At 44.1% G+C, this 17,720-nt stretch overlaps 1 protein-coding gene across 1 annotated transcript in view; it reads left to right on the top strand.

The window, feature by feature from the left end:
- Positions 1-10,433: 10,433 nt before the first annotated feature.
- LOC128446590 (copine-9-like) overlaps positions 10,434-17,720 on the top strand; it is a 211,097-nt gene continuing 203,810 nt past the window's right edge. The window contains exon 1 of the mRNA XM_053429640.1: positions 10,434-10,510. Coding sequence (XP_053285615.1) covers positions 10,434-10,510 — 77 coding nt within the window. The remainder of the gene's footprint in view (positions 10,511-17,720) is intronic.

Here is a 17,720-nt window from a genome sequence, read left to right as displayed (position 1 = left end):
GCCCAAAGTAAATGTATTTAACTCCAAATCAAGATAGCTCTAACTACGTAGTGGGATGTGTAAAATATGTTACGCGTCAGTGATGTTAACAGTGTTTGGATGTGTGACATTAAGGTGTGATGTATGTTGTAAGGTGCAGAAGCAAAGAAAAACAAAGGCTGAGGGCCCCATGCCCCTGGAAGCAGCCTTTAGATCTGCAGCTGAAGCCCAGCCCAAAAGGGCAGGCCCAGGGTGACGCCCCTGTTAGCTCTACCTGTGTCTGGAAAACAACTCCTCAGGCTCTCACATGTCAAATGGTCAACCTGAGAAGGACATGGATACATTATAATGTCTCTAATCATCACAGATTAAGTATGATTTCATAAAACATGAAAAATGATAAACTCACCAGACTAGAGGAGACTCAACAGACAAACTTTGGTACAGTGAAGGCAGAGAGTGGAGGCAGACAGAGAGCAAGTCCTTGAACATGGACAGAGGGGGAACAACTCCTCAGGCTCTCACATGTCAAGTGGTCGACCTGAGAAGGACATGGATACATTATAATGTCTGAAAAATAAAGAAAATGTTTTCCTCTGTCCTGCACCTAGAGTTGAGAACTTTTTGGATGTGTGTTTCTTTTAAAACCTTTTGGAAATTATTATAATTATGAAGTATGAATTTATACATAAAAAAATACATGATAAACTTACCAAATTCTAACAGTGGTCCCAAATGTCCACATATAAAGCAGAGGGAGAACGACTCCTCAAATATATCACAACAACCTGTAATGGAGAATAATTGATCATTTAGTGTACATGATCACACCTTTAAGGATCAACACATAAGCACAATAAAACTTCTGAAAAGAATTAGCTTGATTCTGCATCTCTATTTACAGCTCAGAGAGTTTACTGTTGCTATGACAACAGTAAACGACGTTAGCAGCTCTTAGCTAGCTTAGCTTAATCATCTGAACAATAATAACCCATAATATCACAATTCGGCATATTAAAACAAAATCAAAAACGTTTTCTACTTTGTTTTGGACATGTCTAAAAAATGTAGCCTAGCCAGCGCCAGGCCAATGTTACTTACCATGTCTGCCTCCACTCGCTCATCATTGTCGAGTCCTCCTCGCTCGTCTCCCGGCGCACCTGCTGCTGCTGGGCTGGTGAACCCGGCACCAAACAGGTCCGTCAGTTTGGCACATTTAGCAGCCTCCACCTCCAGAGACTTCAGATTTTTTCCCCGATGCTTCTCAGCGCCACCCGGGCGTTTTTACTCTTATTATCCATTTTAAGTTTCTGTCTCAGCAGCAGCCCGTCCCGCGACTCCCCACGCCAATGCCATGAGGTCCCGCCCCACCCTGGTTTGTGTTGTGATTGACAGCACTGTCAGGGCTCTCTGAGCCTGTCAGCCCATGATGATTGACAATGACAAACAATAGACCAATAATATGTGTCGATGCTGGCAACACACTAATAGCCCTCTGTAGCCAATTAACCGGCCCAATTGGAGGGAATTTAGAGAGGAAGAAGACAAAAAAAAACGGGGGAAAAAAACAAACATAGCGGACCAGACCGGCCCACATTGGGTCAACGGCCCACCAAGACGATGCCCGGTATGCCAGATGGCCAGTCCACCCCTGGTTGAGATACTGCGATGCTGGAACGTGCATACATAGACATCAGAATGGGGTTGAGCTCCAGCCCTTTTTCTTCCTCGAGAGAAAGGGCTATTCTTCTTGGGTGCTTTGCAAAAAACAAAAGAATGCTATATTGCTGTTTGCGCACAGCTTCCCTGTCAAACAAGTTTGTTGAAATATATAAAAACAATCGATTCTTGCATCACGACGGAGAAGTCAACTCCGCTGAAAAATTATAACACCACTGATCCAGAGACACATATTAAAGGTCCTGTTGTCCTGTGTCAGAGTTTGAGTCTGCTTCCTCCTCACTCCCCCTTTGACCCTCTGCTCACTTCTCACTTTACCAATAAACACCAGCACTGACCACAAGTTATTAGGACACTTACAGACCTGACATTTACCTTGTGTTTGTTTGATTCGCTCCAGAGTTTCTGAAACACATTTTTAAACCTGCTACACAACATGAGATGTAACATAACAGGACATTAAGGTTAATGGGGCTGGAACGATCTGGAGTCATGATCCTACATCATCGATTAATAACTAAATGCATGACACACACACACACAATGCAGACAGCCCTCCCTATAATTTGTAAGGATGGAATTGTAGGTACACTGAAACTAAGTCCTTGTCACCCTCACTTATTGTGTGTGTGTTATTCAAAATATTTATTGTCCCAGAGGGAAGTTTTTCTTGGGCCAAAGTGCTACAGCAGCTGCAGAACAACTATACTATAGTAAAGTTTTAAAAGAAACTATAGTAGTATAAAAAGCCTGCACATTGTGGCATAGTTTCCTTTGTTGTTGCTCTTGTGATAAACCTAGTGAATACTAAACAAGACCATATTTCTGTGAAATGTTGAGTATTTAACAATTGTGTGAGTGTGAGGGTATTACAATAAATTGGTCATCAAGTCGGAGATGTGCTACTTTATTAAACTTCTTCTTCACTGAAGTATCCTAAGAGAACGGTTTGATTGGTTTGTTTGGTGGCTCAGGCAACATGCCTCACATGTTGCTAGCATGCCATTTAGCTGAGCAGGGTATTTGCTAAATTACATACTGTTGGTTTATTGGATGGTTGTTGATTTTGTAATACAATTTACCATGCAGGGCTGTTGTGTGTTGGTGCAGTAGAAGTGTTGATCCAGGGACACTGGAGTTAAGCATTTCAGTGTTGCTTCTCCAACTCGGTGAATAGCAGCACAAGGGTGCCCACCAGCATTGCCAGGTGGGAAATGAAGTATCGTACCAGAAGCTTGAAATCACTGTTTTTTAAAAATAAAATTATCATACACGACCAGCGTAGGGATGAGACGCTCCATACCAACGTTTTCGAACCTGTCTCAAGATTCCCAGGCTGTCACGGTTTGAGGAAAGGAGATGGACCCAGTAGCAGAGGTATATCACAAAAGGTGTATTTAATCCAAAAAGAGACTAACTTAACAAAACGCAAAACAAACACTAAAGGAATTGAAACACTGAAAAGACATGAACTAGAACAAGAAGACAAAAACACAAGGAAGCTTACTAGACTCAGGAGAACAGGAGAACAGGAGAACAGGACAAGGCAGGACAGGAACACAGAACAAGAACCACAAAAACCAGGAGCAAAACAGACAATCCGACAAGGACAAAGGGAAAGACAGAGGCTTATATACACAGGGAAGGCAGGGGTAATTGGCCACAGGTGCAACACATGAGGAGTTAGACTAACACTCACCAAGACAGGAAGTGAAGACCGAAACAACCCACAAGGAACAGAGACTACAAAATAAAACAGGAAACAGAATGCACACATGAAAATAACTCAAACACAAAACAACAGATCTACAGTTAACAGAAAACACTTCTACAAAATCTTAACTGCCAGATCGTTACAGAACCCCCCTCTCAAGGGCCGGATACCAGACGGCCCAAAAAACAAAACCGAGACGGGAGGGAGGAGGGGGGAACCGGAGGAGGGAATCCGGGACGTGGAAAGAGTCTCTGGTGGACGCTCAGGGACAGAGTTCTGAGGCTCGGGGGGGCGGCGCCTTGGCCGCTCAGGGACAGAGTTCTGAGGCTCGGGGGGGCGGCGCCTTGGCCGCTCGGGGACAGAGTTCCGAGGCTCGGGAGGGCGGCGCCTTGGCCGCTCGGGGACAGAGTTCCGAGGCTCGGGAGGGCGGCGCCTTGGCCGCTCGGGGACAGAGTTCCGAGGCTCGGGAGGGCGGCGCCGTGGCCGCTCCGGGACAGAGTTCTGAGGCTCAGGAGGGCTGCGCCATGGCCACTCAGGGACAGAGTTTGGAGGTTCGGAAGGGCGGTCCGGAGCCCAGCACGGGGGCTGCACGGGCAGGTGGACCGAAGACCAGTCAGGGGCTGAGGGCAAGAGCTCCGACCTCAACCCTGGACGTGGGGCAAGAACTGGAGCTGGCACCGCGAGGATCTCCGACGCCGAAACACAGGGGACGTCCGCCGAGAGCCTCCGGCGCGGAGCAGGCACAGGTGCTGTGTGCGGAGCCGGCACAGCGAGGATCTCCGACGCCGAAACACAGAGGACGTCAGCCGAGAGCCTCCGGCGCAGAGCAGGCACGGGAGCAGGGACCGAAGCTGGGTGCAGAGCTGGCACCGCGAGGATCTCCGACGCCGAAACACAGAGGACGTCAGCCGAGAGCCTCCGGCGCAGAGCAGGCACGGGAGCAGGGACCGGAGCTGGGTGCAGAGCTGGCACCGCGAGGATCTCCGACGCCGAAACACAGAGGACGTCAGCCGAGAGCCTCCGGCGTGGAGCAGGCACAGGAGCTGGGTGCGGAGCTGGCACAGCGAGGATCTCCGACGCCGAAAAACGGAGGACGTCAGCCGAGAGCCTCCGGCGCGGAGCAGGCACAGGAGCTGGGTGCGGAGCTGGCACCGCGAGGATCTCCGACGCCGAAACACAGAGGACGTCAGCCGAGAGCCTCCGGCGCGGAGCAGGCACTGGAGCTGGTGCTGGAGCAGACGCCGCTGTGAGGACCACTGACGTCAGAGAACGAGAGACATCAGCTGGAAACCTCCGGCGTGGAGCTGGGACCGGAGCAGGTGCTGGAGTAGACGCCGCTGTGAGGACCACTGACGTCGGAGAACGAGAGACATCAGCTGGGAGACTCCGGCGTGGAGCTGGGACTGGAGCTGGTGCTGCAGCAGACGCCGCTGCGAGGACCACTGACGTAGGTGAATGAGAGACATCAGCTGGGAGCCTCCGGCGTGGAGCTGGAACCGAAGCAGGTGATGGAGCAGACGCCGCTGTGAGGACCACTGACGTCGGTGAACGAGAGACATCAGCTGAGAGCCTCCGGCGTGGAGCTGGGGACTGCGACCCAGTCGGGACTGTAGGTGGCTGGTACCTGTGAGCATGCTGGTCCCTGCTTCGGCTGTGGATCCCCCCTCTCTCACGTCCGCAATCAGCCAGAGGAAACCCCTTGAGGTTGCGGGGTCCCCAAAAAACCCCGTCGCTTCCAGCGTACAGGACTACGGTTGGGGCTGGAGGGTGGCGCCTGCGAGCTGGCCTTAAAGATGCGGGGTTACTGCTCCGACCTCCGCCACCAACTGCAGACCTCTGTTGAAGGCTGCGGGGTCCACCAAAAGCCAGGCGGGTTCCCTCAAAAGGGTTTGAGAAAAGAAAACTAAAAAAACTAACCTCTGCTGGGTCCATAGTTTGGTCGGATTGTACTGTCACGGTTTGAGGAAAGGAGATGGACCCAGTAGCAGAGGTATATCACAAAAGGTGTATTTAATCCAAAAAGAGACTAACTTAACAAAACGCAAAACAAACACTAAAGGAATTGAAACACTGAAAAGACATGAACTAGAACAAGAAGACAAAAACACAAGGAAGCTTACTAGACTCAGGAGAACAGGACAAGGCAGGACAGGAACACAGAACAAGAACCACAAAAACCAGGAGCAAAACAGACAATCCGACAAGGACAAAGGGAAAGACAGAGGCTAAAGGCCTCAGTATGCTTCTCCGAGTCCGTTTCGGAATGACGGACGGGCGGATCGGACGGATCCTTTTTGATTTATAGTTCTACGAGCCTTTTTGTTGTGAAAACAATTCACCGCCAGAACAGTAGATGGCGAGACGGAAGTCGAGCTTAGACAAGCCTACCTCATGAGGTATATAGAAGAAGTCCACGCTGGTTTATTTACATCCTCCCGGCTCCTCACACACAGTGAACGATGGCAACTAACAGAAAAAGGATGTTGATGACGCGACAGTTTTTGCTGAATAAAGTGACACCCAGCGGGTCAAAATGCTTTTGTTATCGTGTCTTAGCGCAGCGGTTCCCCGGTCTTGTTTCCAAACTGCGTTGCTAATTCAACAGCTGCAACAGCTTGAAGCTACACGGAGGCAGCTAGCCCCCCCCCCCCCCAGCTTCCACACACAGTCAGCACGGACACCCGATACTAGCTACTACCAAGTGTTTGCTTCTAACCTGACGGTGTTTGAGAAACAGTGTCATGAGCCGTGGGATTAAAGTCAGCGGGTTTTTTGCGCTGTTCCCACCGCAGTTAGCATGGTGGCTAGCCCGCTACCCCCGTTATCAAAGTTCGTTATAACCTCATGTGACCGTACACACATGCTGTAAGTGCTCTAACCAGCCACCGTCAGCCGGACAACGCCGCTGGCTTAACACACTTGTCACAATCATTAATCATAGAGTCGTAGTTGTGATTTTGGTTTATTGTGATGTAGGGAATGGAACAGGAAGTTTCCATTCCGAAATGCTGGCGTTAGCGGACCAATCACAGCCAAGTGCTATCCGTGGGCTGTCCGTCATTTCGACGTATAGTTAGAAAAATGAGCACGGCACGAAAAGCTCTCCGAGGAGCCTCGGAGAGGCACGCAGAGGGCGTTCCACGTTGGAGAGGGCGGTCCTATCTGTCCGTGTCCGTCAAAACGCAGAAGCATACATTGGCCTTTATATACACAGGGAAGGCAGGGGTAATTGGCCACAGGTGCAACACATGAGGAGTTAGACTAACACTCACCAAGACAGGAAGTGAAGACCGAAACAACCCACAAGGAACAGAGACTACAAAATAAAACAGGAAACAGAATGCACACATGAAAATAACTCAAACACAAAACAACAGATCTACAGTTAACAGAAAACACTTCTACAAAATCTTAACTGCCAGATCGTTACACAGGCGCAGTTGTTTTGAAACCCTGCTCCAAAATGTGGTTCAAAAAGGTCATGTCACATGATCATGGCTAAGTGACTTATTGGTGCATCACACAAAAGGATTAAATTATCGTTGATCTTGGAAATTTTAGCATTATTGAGCGTACATTGTATAGAGGGCTAAATAATCTTACATATACAACAATTATCGTACACATGGCAACACTGCTGATGATCCTCTACTGACTTGCACACAAATTCATTATATAATTTCGAAGTAAGCATTGGCCATGCCGCTGAGTATCTGCTCTTTGCTTACAGTTTTTCTCAGTTGTTAACACACAAAAAGCGAAAATTCGGCACAATTTGCACAACCTTCACTTCATGTACCAATCGCTCGCCCCAATTTGGCACTACTTCACACTCCCTTATCTGCATTAGACTCTGACTTTCCTTGTTTACACTCTGATGTCAATTACACATCACCTTGTTGTCAAAACACTACACACAATGTTCAGTTGTTGCACACACTTCTCAAGTAAAATCTCAAAGCATCAACCTACAACACACAAATACTCAAATCTCTAAACATTCAGGTCTGTTGAGCAATTTCACAGCATTTACACAGCCGAACAGGAGACTGAAACTGTAGATATGGTTTGTGAGAACAACTCTATCACACTCAGACAAATAAAAACTAGGATCCTGGCTGACCATGCTACATTTAGAAACGTCCAGACCGTCATTGGACTGTATTCTTCATAGGAATGCCATGCTGATGAAACAAGTGTTCAGGGTCCCATTTGAATGGAACACAGCCATAAAGGAGTTATGGTGAGAGTTTGTGCTTGTGTGTACCATACATTCAGCACTGACACATGTATGTATTGTACCTGTAATCCAATATTGTTCCTTTTCTACAGTGTCTCACTGTAGCCCACTGTGTTGACCTCTCTGTGTCCATACTGTAACTTGCATTCTCATGCTGATCCAGGAGCATGACACAGCTCATGTGTTGTACCAGTACATCTTTATTGATGAGGTGGGATACAACCTGGTGAAGAGGAGGCGACAGGGCAGAAACCTCACTGGTCAGCGGGCCATTGTTGAGGTCCCCGGCCAGCGTGGTGGGAACATCACAATGTGTGCTGCAATGAATCACCATGGGATGTTGCACCGTCATGCCCACCTAGGGGCCTATAACGCTGCCCGTCTCCTCGTCTTCCTGGATGGCCTGCATGACCTGCTGGTACCACCTGACCAGATGACCCACAGTGGATCAATCACGTTGTCATCCGGGACAATGTGAGCTTTCAAGTGTGGGAGTGGTTCCAGGACCACCCACATTTTTCCATTCTATACCTTCCACCTTATTCTCCTTTCCTGAATCCCATTGAGGAATTATTTTCAGCTTGGAGGTGGAAGGCATATGAACGGAACCCACAGGACCGGGTCCCACTGCTCCAGGCCATGGAGGAGGCCTGTGGCGACGTGAGTGTCGAGGCCTGTCAGCATTGTGTGTGTGAGGTTTTTAGTTTTCTGTGTGCAGTTTTGAGAAAGCCGTTATTGATTTTAAAAACGCGTGTTAACAATTGTGAAAAACTGTAATTTTTGTGAAGGGGGGGGGGGGGGGGTGAGTAGGCCGGTTTACAGTTCTGTACTGTTCTCTGTGTGTACCGAAATAAACCTTTTTATGCTGCATATTTTTGTGCTGTTTTATGTTTGACTATGAAAAAAGTAGGCCTAAACTGAGACATTTTACAAAAGGAGAAATGGCTCATTCATTCATATGGTGTGTTCCATTTTGATGATTGTGTTTTCAATTTTGCACTTCAGTGTGCTGTAAATGGTTGGTAGTGTGCAAGCAAATGCTTAGTTGTGTGTTCCCAATGAATGGTATGTGTGTGTCATTTGAAAATATGGGTGTGTGTACCAAATGAAAACACGAGCTCCATTTTGTGAACAGGTAAGAGATTTGATGGCAAAGAGTCATCTTGCAAAGGGAGTGTCAGGTTTAGCATTTTGTGTGTGAGGTTTTCAGTTGTCTGTGTGCAGTTTTGAGAAAGCCGTTATTGTTTTGAAAAACGTGTGTTAACAATTGTGAAAAACTGTAAAGCTCAGTAAACAGTTCAGCAATTCTCAGTTTACTTTCCCTCGATTCATTTTTCCGTTTCACATACCCACTTACCTGTTTCTGATCAGTATTAAACCCATGGTCACTCACACACTCACTCACTGGCACATTGTTCTTCAACATATCCCATGCAAGACTCTCCAGTGTTTATCCTCAGACTTATTCCACGTTGCCGACCCTGCGTGTCCCTGTCTGACCTGCCTTGCCTGATTCCTTGAAAAACCTCAACCTTCTGTTCCCGAACATAAAATCTGTCTCTGTGATTCTGGTTCGCTATTTTGCGTTCTTACCTGTCAACCTGTGTTTCTTCCCTCTTGGACTGTACATTTCTGTGAAGATCCCTGAAACCACTGTGAGAGTTTCTCTTCTCTTCTGCATGCTCTATCCTTCTATGTATTCCAAGCTGTTTTCCTGCTCCACGATCTACTCATCTGATCCCTGCGTTGGCTCATTCAGCCTGAGCCTTCCGGTCGAGTCTGTATCTCCGGACACTCCTGATTTTGACCTGAACTCTCTGATCACATGCCTGTCTTTTCCCGTCATCTCCGAGAGCAGCATCAAAGGTAATTTACAAATGACTCTGTTGAGTATTGTGCATCATTTGGGCCAAAACATACACTGTTAAACTGATTCTAAAAAAATTTTTTGGAGCGGGATCTATTATAAACAAATTGAAAGCACACTAACAACAGTGTAACAAAAGCGGTCAGGCCCAATGAGAATAGATATGTTAGATATAGATATATACACATCTTTTTAATTTGGTGTCCCGGCATTTAACACTGTTGATTCAGTTGATGTCCACTGTATCATCCCCACATTTTATACTGATGGTCCAACCAAGTTCACGTGTTTGACCAATGATTGTACATTAAGGCAGACGTTGCATATCCAGTACCTCCCACTGTGAAAAGTGACCAGAACCTGTTGATAGATTGTGGAGTGGAGCTGCGTATTTAAGGTCCCACTGATGCACCCCCCTGATTAATCATGAGCAAATCTCAGTTGATTGTTTCTTAGCTGATGTTTGTACAACGTAAAACAGTAATTAACGGGTCAAGTGTATAAACCGAATAATGTTCTGTAAAAGCCGTTTCCAGCTGCTGCTGCGTCTCCTCTGCCTGTGGCAACAATCACCCGCCATACCTAGACCGTAAGTAGCGGCCAGGCGCCGATAGAAGAAGTGGAGGAGGTCTCTGCCTCCACCTGGCGATGGATGGAGAGAAATAAGAGGCAGGGGAGTGAGAGAATCTGGTCTCTCTCTCTCTTTCTCTCGCTCTCTCTCTCTCTCTCTCTCTGTCCCTCCCCCTCTCTCGTTCTCAGGTATGTCTCTTTACCCTCCGCTGTGCTCCAGCCACCGTCAGCAGCAACTATTACTACAACCGGCTCCGGCTGCTTCAGTCTCTCATCCAGCTGTGGAGCCAACACAGAGTGTTTTTTACAGCTGTGCTATAAGTGCAAACTTCGAGGATTGAGTGATTGATTGATAGACTGAGTGATTATAGAAAGCCTGAGCCATGGCGACAATAGGAGATTTCGACCCACTCAACTCCATCGTACCTGCTACAAAGATTGAAGTCACCGTCTCCTGCAGGTAAGAAACAAGCGTCTTCTTACAACATTCACTTGTTAAGCACTGAGGTTTTTTTTTTTTGTTGCATTAAGCTATTTATACCTGTTTTATAATAAAGTCAGTTTGTTTATGAGCCTCGGAAATCACTGCGCGTATTTCCAGCCGGTTTCTATTCATTATCAGACTTTTCCTCCTGCTGTCAGTCAGCATCGTGCGTCTTTACCGTGCACGGACCAGCTCTTTTTTCCTTGAAGAAGAATTAGCATGTGCTGTGGGTGTAGAAGTGCGTGGGGGCGCAGCAACCAGCAGCACCAGGATTTATTCTGAGTGCTTTGGAGAGAGTGCAACTCTCACATCACATGGATGCGCTGAGTAGACTCTGTTTGGAACAGCCCTGATGAGACGAGGAGAGGAAGACAAACAGGAATCCTATCTATCACTCAAGGCAGAACACAAAAGTCAATGCGAGTTAACATACAAAAGATTGTTGGGATATCTTTTTTCAGTCAAGCTATAATAAAAAAAAGTAAGGTTTAATAAATTAATTGAGGGGAAGTTTTTTAGTTTTTATTATTTTCCTGTTGGTTGTTGCAGCATATGCCTCAGTTAAAAGATGCTTCTTATTATGAACCTGATAAACAGCTGCAACTAAATGAAATGTATTCATGATCAAATAAGTGCTGCAGACAGGAAATGTCTAATGTGAAGTGATGGCATTTATTTGGTGAATTATTGAAGTCTTTGCCAGAGACAGAGATTACCAAAATAAAAGGAAGACGAGGGGTACAGTAAAGAGAGCCAGTGAAACTCACCATTATCATCTCACTGTACGACTTGGTGAAGTGATAATTCTTTTGTTAAAGAGCATGAGAAGCTAAATGTCACACTGCTCTGAGGGCTTCATTGCTGACGTTTGTGTTAGTGTTATGGCGATGATGGTCGGTCACAGTTATCCAGCAGGCCTCTCTCAAGCTGGTGTAATTAATCCTTGTAACAGTGACTGTAGTCAACTCAGGTGGGTCCAGCCCCATTCACTGGAGTGAGGCATCATCAATGTTGTCAGAAAGCTGTAATAGAGCTTGTTTGTTTACTGAAAGTTAACTGACTGATCTAAACACTTCAGACTTCATTACAACTACCCTCCTGGCTGGTGAGAGAAAAAAGATTCTACAGACATTCAGGTTCTTATTCCTTGATAATTACACCTCACTGGGTAAACTGGATCACTGAATGAGTTTTTTTTATATGTAAACTGGGCATCACTTAAAAAATGTTTTAATGTCTCACATATCTGAATGTGAAGTGAGTATCTCTGATCAAAGTTCACCAAAGTTGAACTCCACCCAAAGCCACAGGATTGGCCACTGGAAGCGAATGTGTGTTTGTGTGACCCTGCACTGAGGGCAGGTTAGGCTGCGTTTGCTTCACTTTTTGTGTGAATGTACCATTATGGTCACTTTGAAGCTTTTGTTTTGAAACACCTTCACTCAAATTTTCTGATTAGGTAAATAAATAATTTAAATAATTACAATTATTATAATCCTTAAAGCTGCACTAGTCAATATTTGTTTTCACACTGTCTTGATGCTCATGGTCACTTCAGCGCTGAAGATGCCCGAATTGTCGAGCACTCCTGTTTGGTTTTATATGCTTCATACCAGTGCTCCTCTCTTTTCCAGCTTTGACTCATTAATCCCATCTCAAAAGCAATAACTCACTTCCATGTTTAAAAGACTTCATTGTGGATAAAACCGGTAGGATGAACTTACTTCACTCTGCTCCATAGACTGCAGTCAAACAATAAAAATTGTCTGTATAGTGTAGAACTGTTTGAGGAGGACTCACTAAATGACAAGGAATCATTCTGAAATAGCTGTGGAGCATCAACACAGGACAGGAGAACCGCCCATTCCTAACAATCAGGTTCAGAACAGTTAACAGTGCTGTCCTGCAGCATATGTTTATGTTCTAAATCATCATAATTTCTATGTGGGAATGTTGACCATAAATAGTAATAAAATGATGTTAAGAAAATCATATGGATTACAAACTTTATTTGTTTAGGCATACATTGTGATGTCATGCTGGAAGAGGTATTAAAACTAAACCCAGCTGCCATCCATTTAGCTTTCCCCACTTTTCCCAGTGCTGACAAGGCAAGATCATTGGTCCTCTTCTTCCAGGGGAACAATAGCTCTTAGAATGGGATATAACTTAACTCACAGTTCTCTAATGGCATAGAAGGTTTTTCAAAATGGCACACTAGCCGAGCCTGTTCCACGAAACAAGCATTTCAAATGACAAGAAACAATCTCAAAGCTGAAGTGTCATTCTGATGTTGTGACATTAACTTCATCCTCTTTTTCCTTTCGTCGGAAAAAATGCAGTTTTTCAAACAAGCCAACCTTTGATCCTCACTTTACTGCTTACTCAGCATCTTAAAACTTTCTAATTTAGCCCCAAGTCTCATTACTGCATGAGTGCTGATGAACGGTCAGAATAGGCTATCTGAAGGTGATTACTTGACTTGATGTCTAAAGGGCTCTGCATTACCACTGCAGGTGGTAATGAGGTGGTTTCCTTTTTGGCTCACATGCTTGACACAGAGGTTTCTTTTCAAATCAGAGACCTGAGTGGAAAAGGGAAACGGGTCAGGGGAGAGTGAGGAAGAATGGCGTCTGTGTACAGAATTATTATGTTAAGACACACAGGCAGCAGCATCAAGTCAGATCTGCTTTAAATATTTTATACTGTACGTGAAAGCTGCTTGACGTCACAGTGGGACAGAAATAGAAGGGGAGACCCATTGTGCAGAGCAATTAGAAAACTACAAGGCAAGAAGGGAAAAGCCTCTGGTGATTATCAACATTGTTCCAATTTATATCAAGATCTGAAACCGTCTCAGTTTGACGAGTACTTCATTTGCATTAGGAGATCTAATTATATTTCAATTACATCAAGACACTAAAACCAACAAAAATAATTAATGTGTAAATACAAAGTTAGAAGATGATATTCCAGGACCGTCTTCACTGACTCTCCTGCAGCCCAAACTCAACAAGATTAAAGGAAAAACTAAACGCCATTGCAGGTTGCAAAATGCTGTACGTAAAGAAGTGATGTATCCCCCCCCCCCCCCCCCCCACTAACCCACTGTCAGCTTGGTTTGGCGCCAATATTTAGAGTAAAATTTTTATTTTTAATGTGCACACATTTTGAAACTCAATAAACAGCACACTCCAACAGTGACCATCAAAGTATAAGTGGTATAGATGATGGATGGATGGAATGAGTGACCTATTTATATCTAGTCTTACTTTAGATTCTCTACATTTACCTAAATGTAGAGAATCCTGTTTGAGACTTCTTTGAAATTGGAGAGAAATGAGACCATGCTGTTGTTTGTAATTGCAACAAGTGTCACTTTCATTTTTTGTCCTGTGCTCACTTTACACTACACAATTTTAAGAGCGATCTTCGAGAAAGCAGCAGAGATTCGAGTCAAATCAGTGTATACTCAGCACAGGAGACTCAGCACTCCATCGCTGTTTGAGAACATTTCAAAGACACGATCCAAGAGACTCGCTGATGCATTGCAGACGCCCAACAGGCTAAATATCTGTATCAGTCAGGGAGTCTAGCTCCAGCAGAGTGAAAAGGTGTTTTGGACCAAATGACTACAGCTACAACCAGTGAGAGCACAAGAGGGGGAAATCTTAGGGAGACGTTTTACAACATTATTCAAGTAAATTAAACAAAATAAAATAAAGAGAAGACTTTGCTCTTCATAAAACACTCTTTAAGCCAAATTTTAGAGTTAAATTATTGAATAATTTTACATCTTATATTGCATTTAAACACAGATGTAAGCATATATTAAACATATTTAAGATCTTCCAATAATTAAGTTACTAAAACTTTTATTTATAATTCATGCAAATTGTAATGTATCTGATTAAGTAAACCTTCTGTCAGTTCCTATGTATGTTATATTTATTATATTTTAGATCCTTTCGGTCAAGGTGCACATTTCTAACATGGAACTAATTCATTTTTTAAATCATGTATAGTATCGTATATCACCTCATTTACCATGTAACCTCACACACATGTTTTCATGACAAGGGTTCGTTTTTAGACCAGACAGATGAGGTCTTAGATCCTGTAATCTGTGACCCCCTGTTGGTGATACAATGTACAAACCTCAACAGTTTCAAGATTCCTCTATTACAAGACAAGTTGTCTATAACAAGTTTTGTGTGTACACAGCAAGTGTACAAGCCAAAGCAGGACTAGAAGAAGGAGGTTATCATTTTGTACTCATAAATGTAATATATCTGACCATCAGCCATTTTCACGTCTTCTTGTAATTGGAACTTTTTTGTTTTTTCACCTCAGTAATGATCAGACATTTTTGTAATTTTTGCTGAACAGTTGCCACTGGATTGGGATAAGTGGAGAAGAGAGGGTTGACAAAGTCAGTGAACTCACTCAATAAGATCAGCTACAAAGTAGAAGTGAGCTAAAGTTTGCTTTAGCTAACATTGGCGACAATAAACTACTGGCAAGCAGCAAACCAGACTGAAGTGGACTGAGTGTTCTGATGCTAATTAATGATATCTGTCTGAGGAGGAATGTGTTATTTACTCATGTGATGTGGTTTTCTCCTGTTATACAACATGTGAAGTTCAAATATCCCAAACACATTTGCCACCATATTGTGCCTTCGATGCCAATTGATGCAGTAGTGATCGGGGTGTGTAGCTGTTGAGGGCCTGACAATTTGCTTGTTTGACCAATCACAAGTCAGTCTCAGATGTCAATCCTGACATCTTTTTTTTAGGATCAAATTAGTAATTGAAAGTAAGCTTACTGGGGAAATTAATTTATTTAACATTTACCTATTTTTTGCCCCATGTCATGTTTAGGTCCATGTCCCATTTACTAACATGGCAGAGACAGGATTTATGATGGTGATCAAGATGATTCACATTTGGGAGGTGTCATGTTGTCAATCTTTATATACAGTATACGATCCAGTCAGTTGCCTCTTACTTTCTTTTGTTGTAACATCAAATTTCATCGTGACTGGCATATTATCAATCTAAAGACATGCAGATTGGGGTTGGTTATCATAGGTGTGAAAAGTAGAGTGACGAAGATGTCAAGAGACTTTGTGGTGATAAGAGCTTTGACAGGTGTCTGTGTGTTGTCAAGAAAATCATGTGATCTACAGAGCAGAATTAATACGTTGCTTCCTGCCTCTGTCTCCTGCACCCAGCTGCTCCACCTCTTGTCTGAATAATGTGGAGGATTTGTTGCTGTTGTGTAGGTGTCTGTGCAGAGAACCTCCCGCTGTGTTGTGCATGTGTGAAAGGCAGACTCTGGGTAAATTCCTGACCCATTTATTTTAGTTTTTGAAAAAAATTCAGATCAAGCTGATAGATACTGCTTCCTTGGACCTGAACCCTCATTGCTGTTTGTTTAATAACCTAAATACGTCTCTCCAGTCAGGCTCTGTGAAGATTAGAGCCTGTTGTTAAGACAGCTAGTCTAACTTTGGCTGTAGTCTTTATAAAATCTTTGCTGTTGTCTCCATGATCTGTCTGATCTGTCTTGGCTACTGCAGTTGGGGAGGCTGTGTTGCTATACTCAGGCCTTACAAAACATATTAGAGTGTCCATCCAGCAGTACTTGGGCAATAAGCAAACAAGGACTGAGCTCTTTGATGAAGTAGCCCATGTTGGGCCATGGTTTTTGTGCAAACCACAGGCCTCCTTTTCGGCCTACATGTGTGGTCAAACCGGATACCACATGGCCGCATGTCTGGAGCAAGCCTCTCGAACTCAGTCTCCCAGGTTGCAACATGTTCTCTTTGTGTTTCAGTATCTTCACACATAGGTGTGAAAAGTCACAATGCTCACCTCCTATTGGTCACTCTGCCCAGGACCCGTGAAGTCAGGGGGCCAATATAAGGAGAGGTATCCCCCAAGCTCCAGCTCTCTTTCCACAACTCTTCAAGGAGTGAGGCTGCCGGCTTCTCCTACTGCATCGGCGAGAGGGAGAAACCACGCTGCTCCAGCTTTTTTCTGTTCGCAACCCAACAACCGGAGGTCAGAGGTGCAGCTTTCCAGCTCATCTTCTCAAGGAAACCTCCTTTCAAATCAAGCTTTTCACAACCTCCTAGCAGCGAGTCAATGTCCTGTAGGTAAGCTTCAACAAGCAACAGATCTCAACCGCTCACAGAACCGCTAAGGTAGATACCTTACACAAAGCCAGGAGATGTCACAGAACTGCAAACTGGACTGCAACTTCTTTTCCCCTTTCCCATGGACTGGTAACATAATCTGGGCTCAATAATTATACTACGCTATTTGATTCTGTGTGACATTTAGAAGTTTGATATATGTTGTGATATTGTGTTTATAAGTTAATTGAAAGTTAAATGTTAGATAGGCTCTTCACAGGATCTCTCTAACTCTTTCAGTCTCATTAACATGTACACAGACACACTTATCTCTTCCCCTCGCTACCAGTTGTAAAACCACTTCTGAAGAAAAGGGGTGCTGTTATCTTTAGGGGGGTCAAACCACCATTTTGAAAGCATGCCAGAAGAGTTGTGAAATTTGGTCAGCCATTTTGGTAGGCCCCCTAATTTGCATACACACACACTCACATACACATCCTTGTTAGTGAGAACGTTTGTTTAGTCATTTGTGTTTTTATACTTTATTATGTTCATAATAAATGTTTTTCTTTCACAAATGTTATGTCATTAGTATTGCATTAGTGAATTTTGCCAACCGTTACACTGTTAAGAACTCCATAACCTTCACTGTTCATTATACAATCTTTAATAGTAAAATATTGAGATTTCTAATTGGACTAGATCTAAATGAGACTGATCTTAATCAATAAATTGGCTATCTTTTCCCTCCTTTGAAGGGTGGTGCCCCGCGGGAACTTTAACCAACAAAATTTATGATCTAATATTAATATTGTAAATATTAATGTTTTATATTTTATTTTGATAACCAAATTTAGCTCTCACAATGTGTACTTTTCTAGTAAAATAAATAACAACAATAATCTGCTCTGTAAGCACATACCTGATATTTGATATCTGAAAGGTTGAGTATTCAGTGACAATATCTCCATATTGTCACTGAACACTGAAGCACCAACTTAAAAAAAGAACAGTTCGGAAGATGACTCAGGTTTGGCTGCAGTG

The sequence above is a fragment of the Pleuronectes platessa genome, chromosome 2, assembly GCF_947347685.1.
Source record: "Pleuronectes platessa chromosome 2, fPlePla1.1, whole genome shotgun sequence".
In the NCBI taxonomy this organism is placed as follows: domain Eukaryota; kingdom Metazoa; phylum Chordata; class Actinopteri; order Pleuronectiformes; family Pleuronectidae; genus Pleuronectes; species Pleuronectes platessa.
This window is presented reverse-complemented; position numbering and strand designations above follow the sequence as displayed.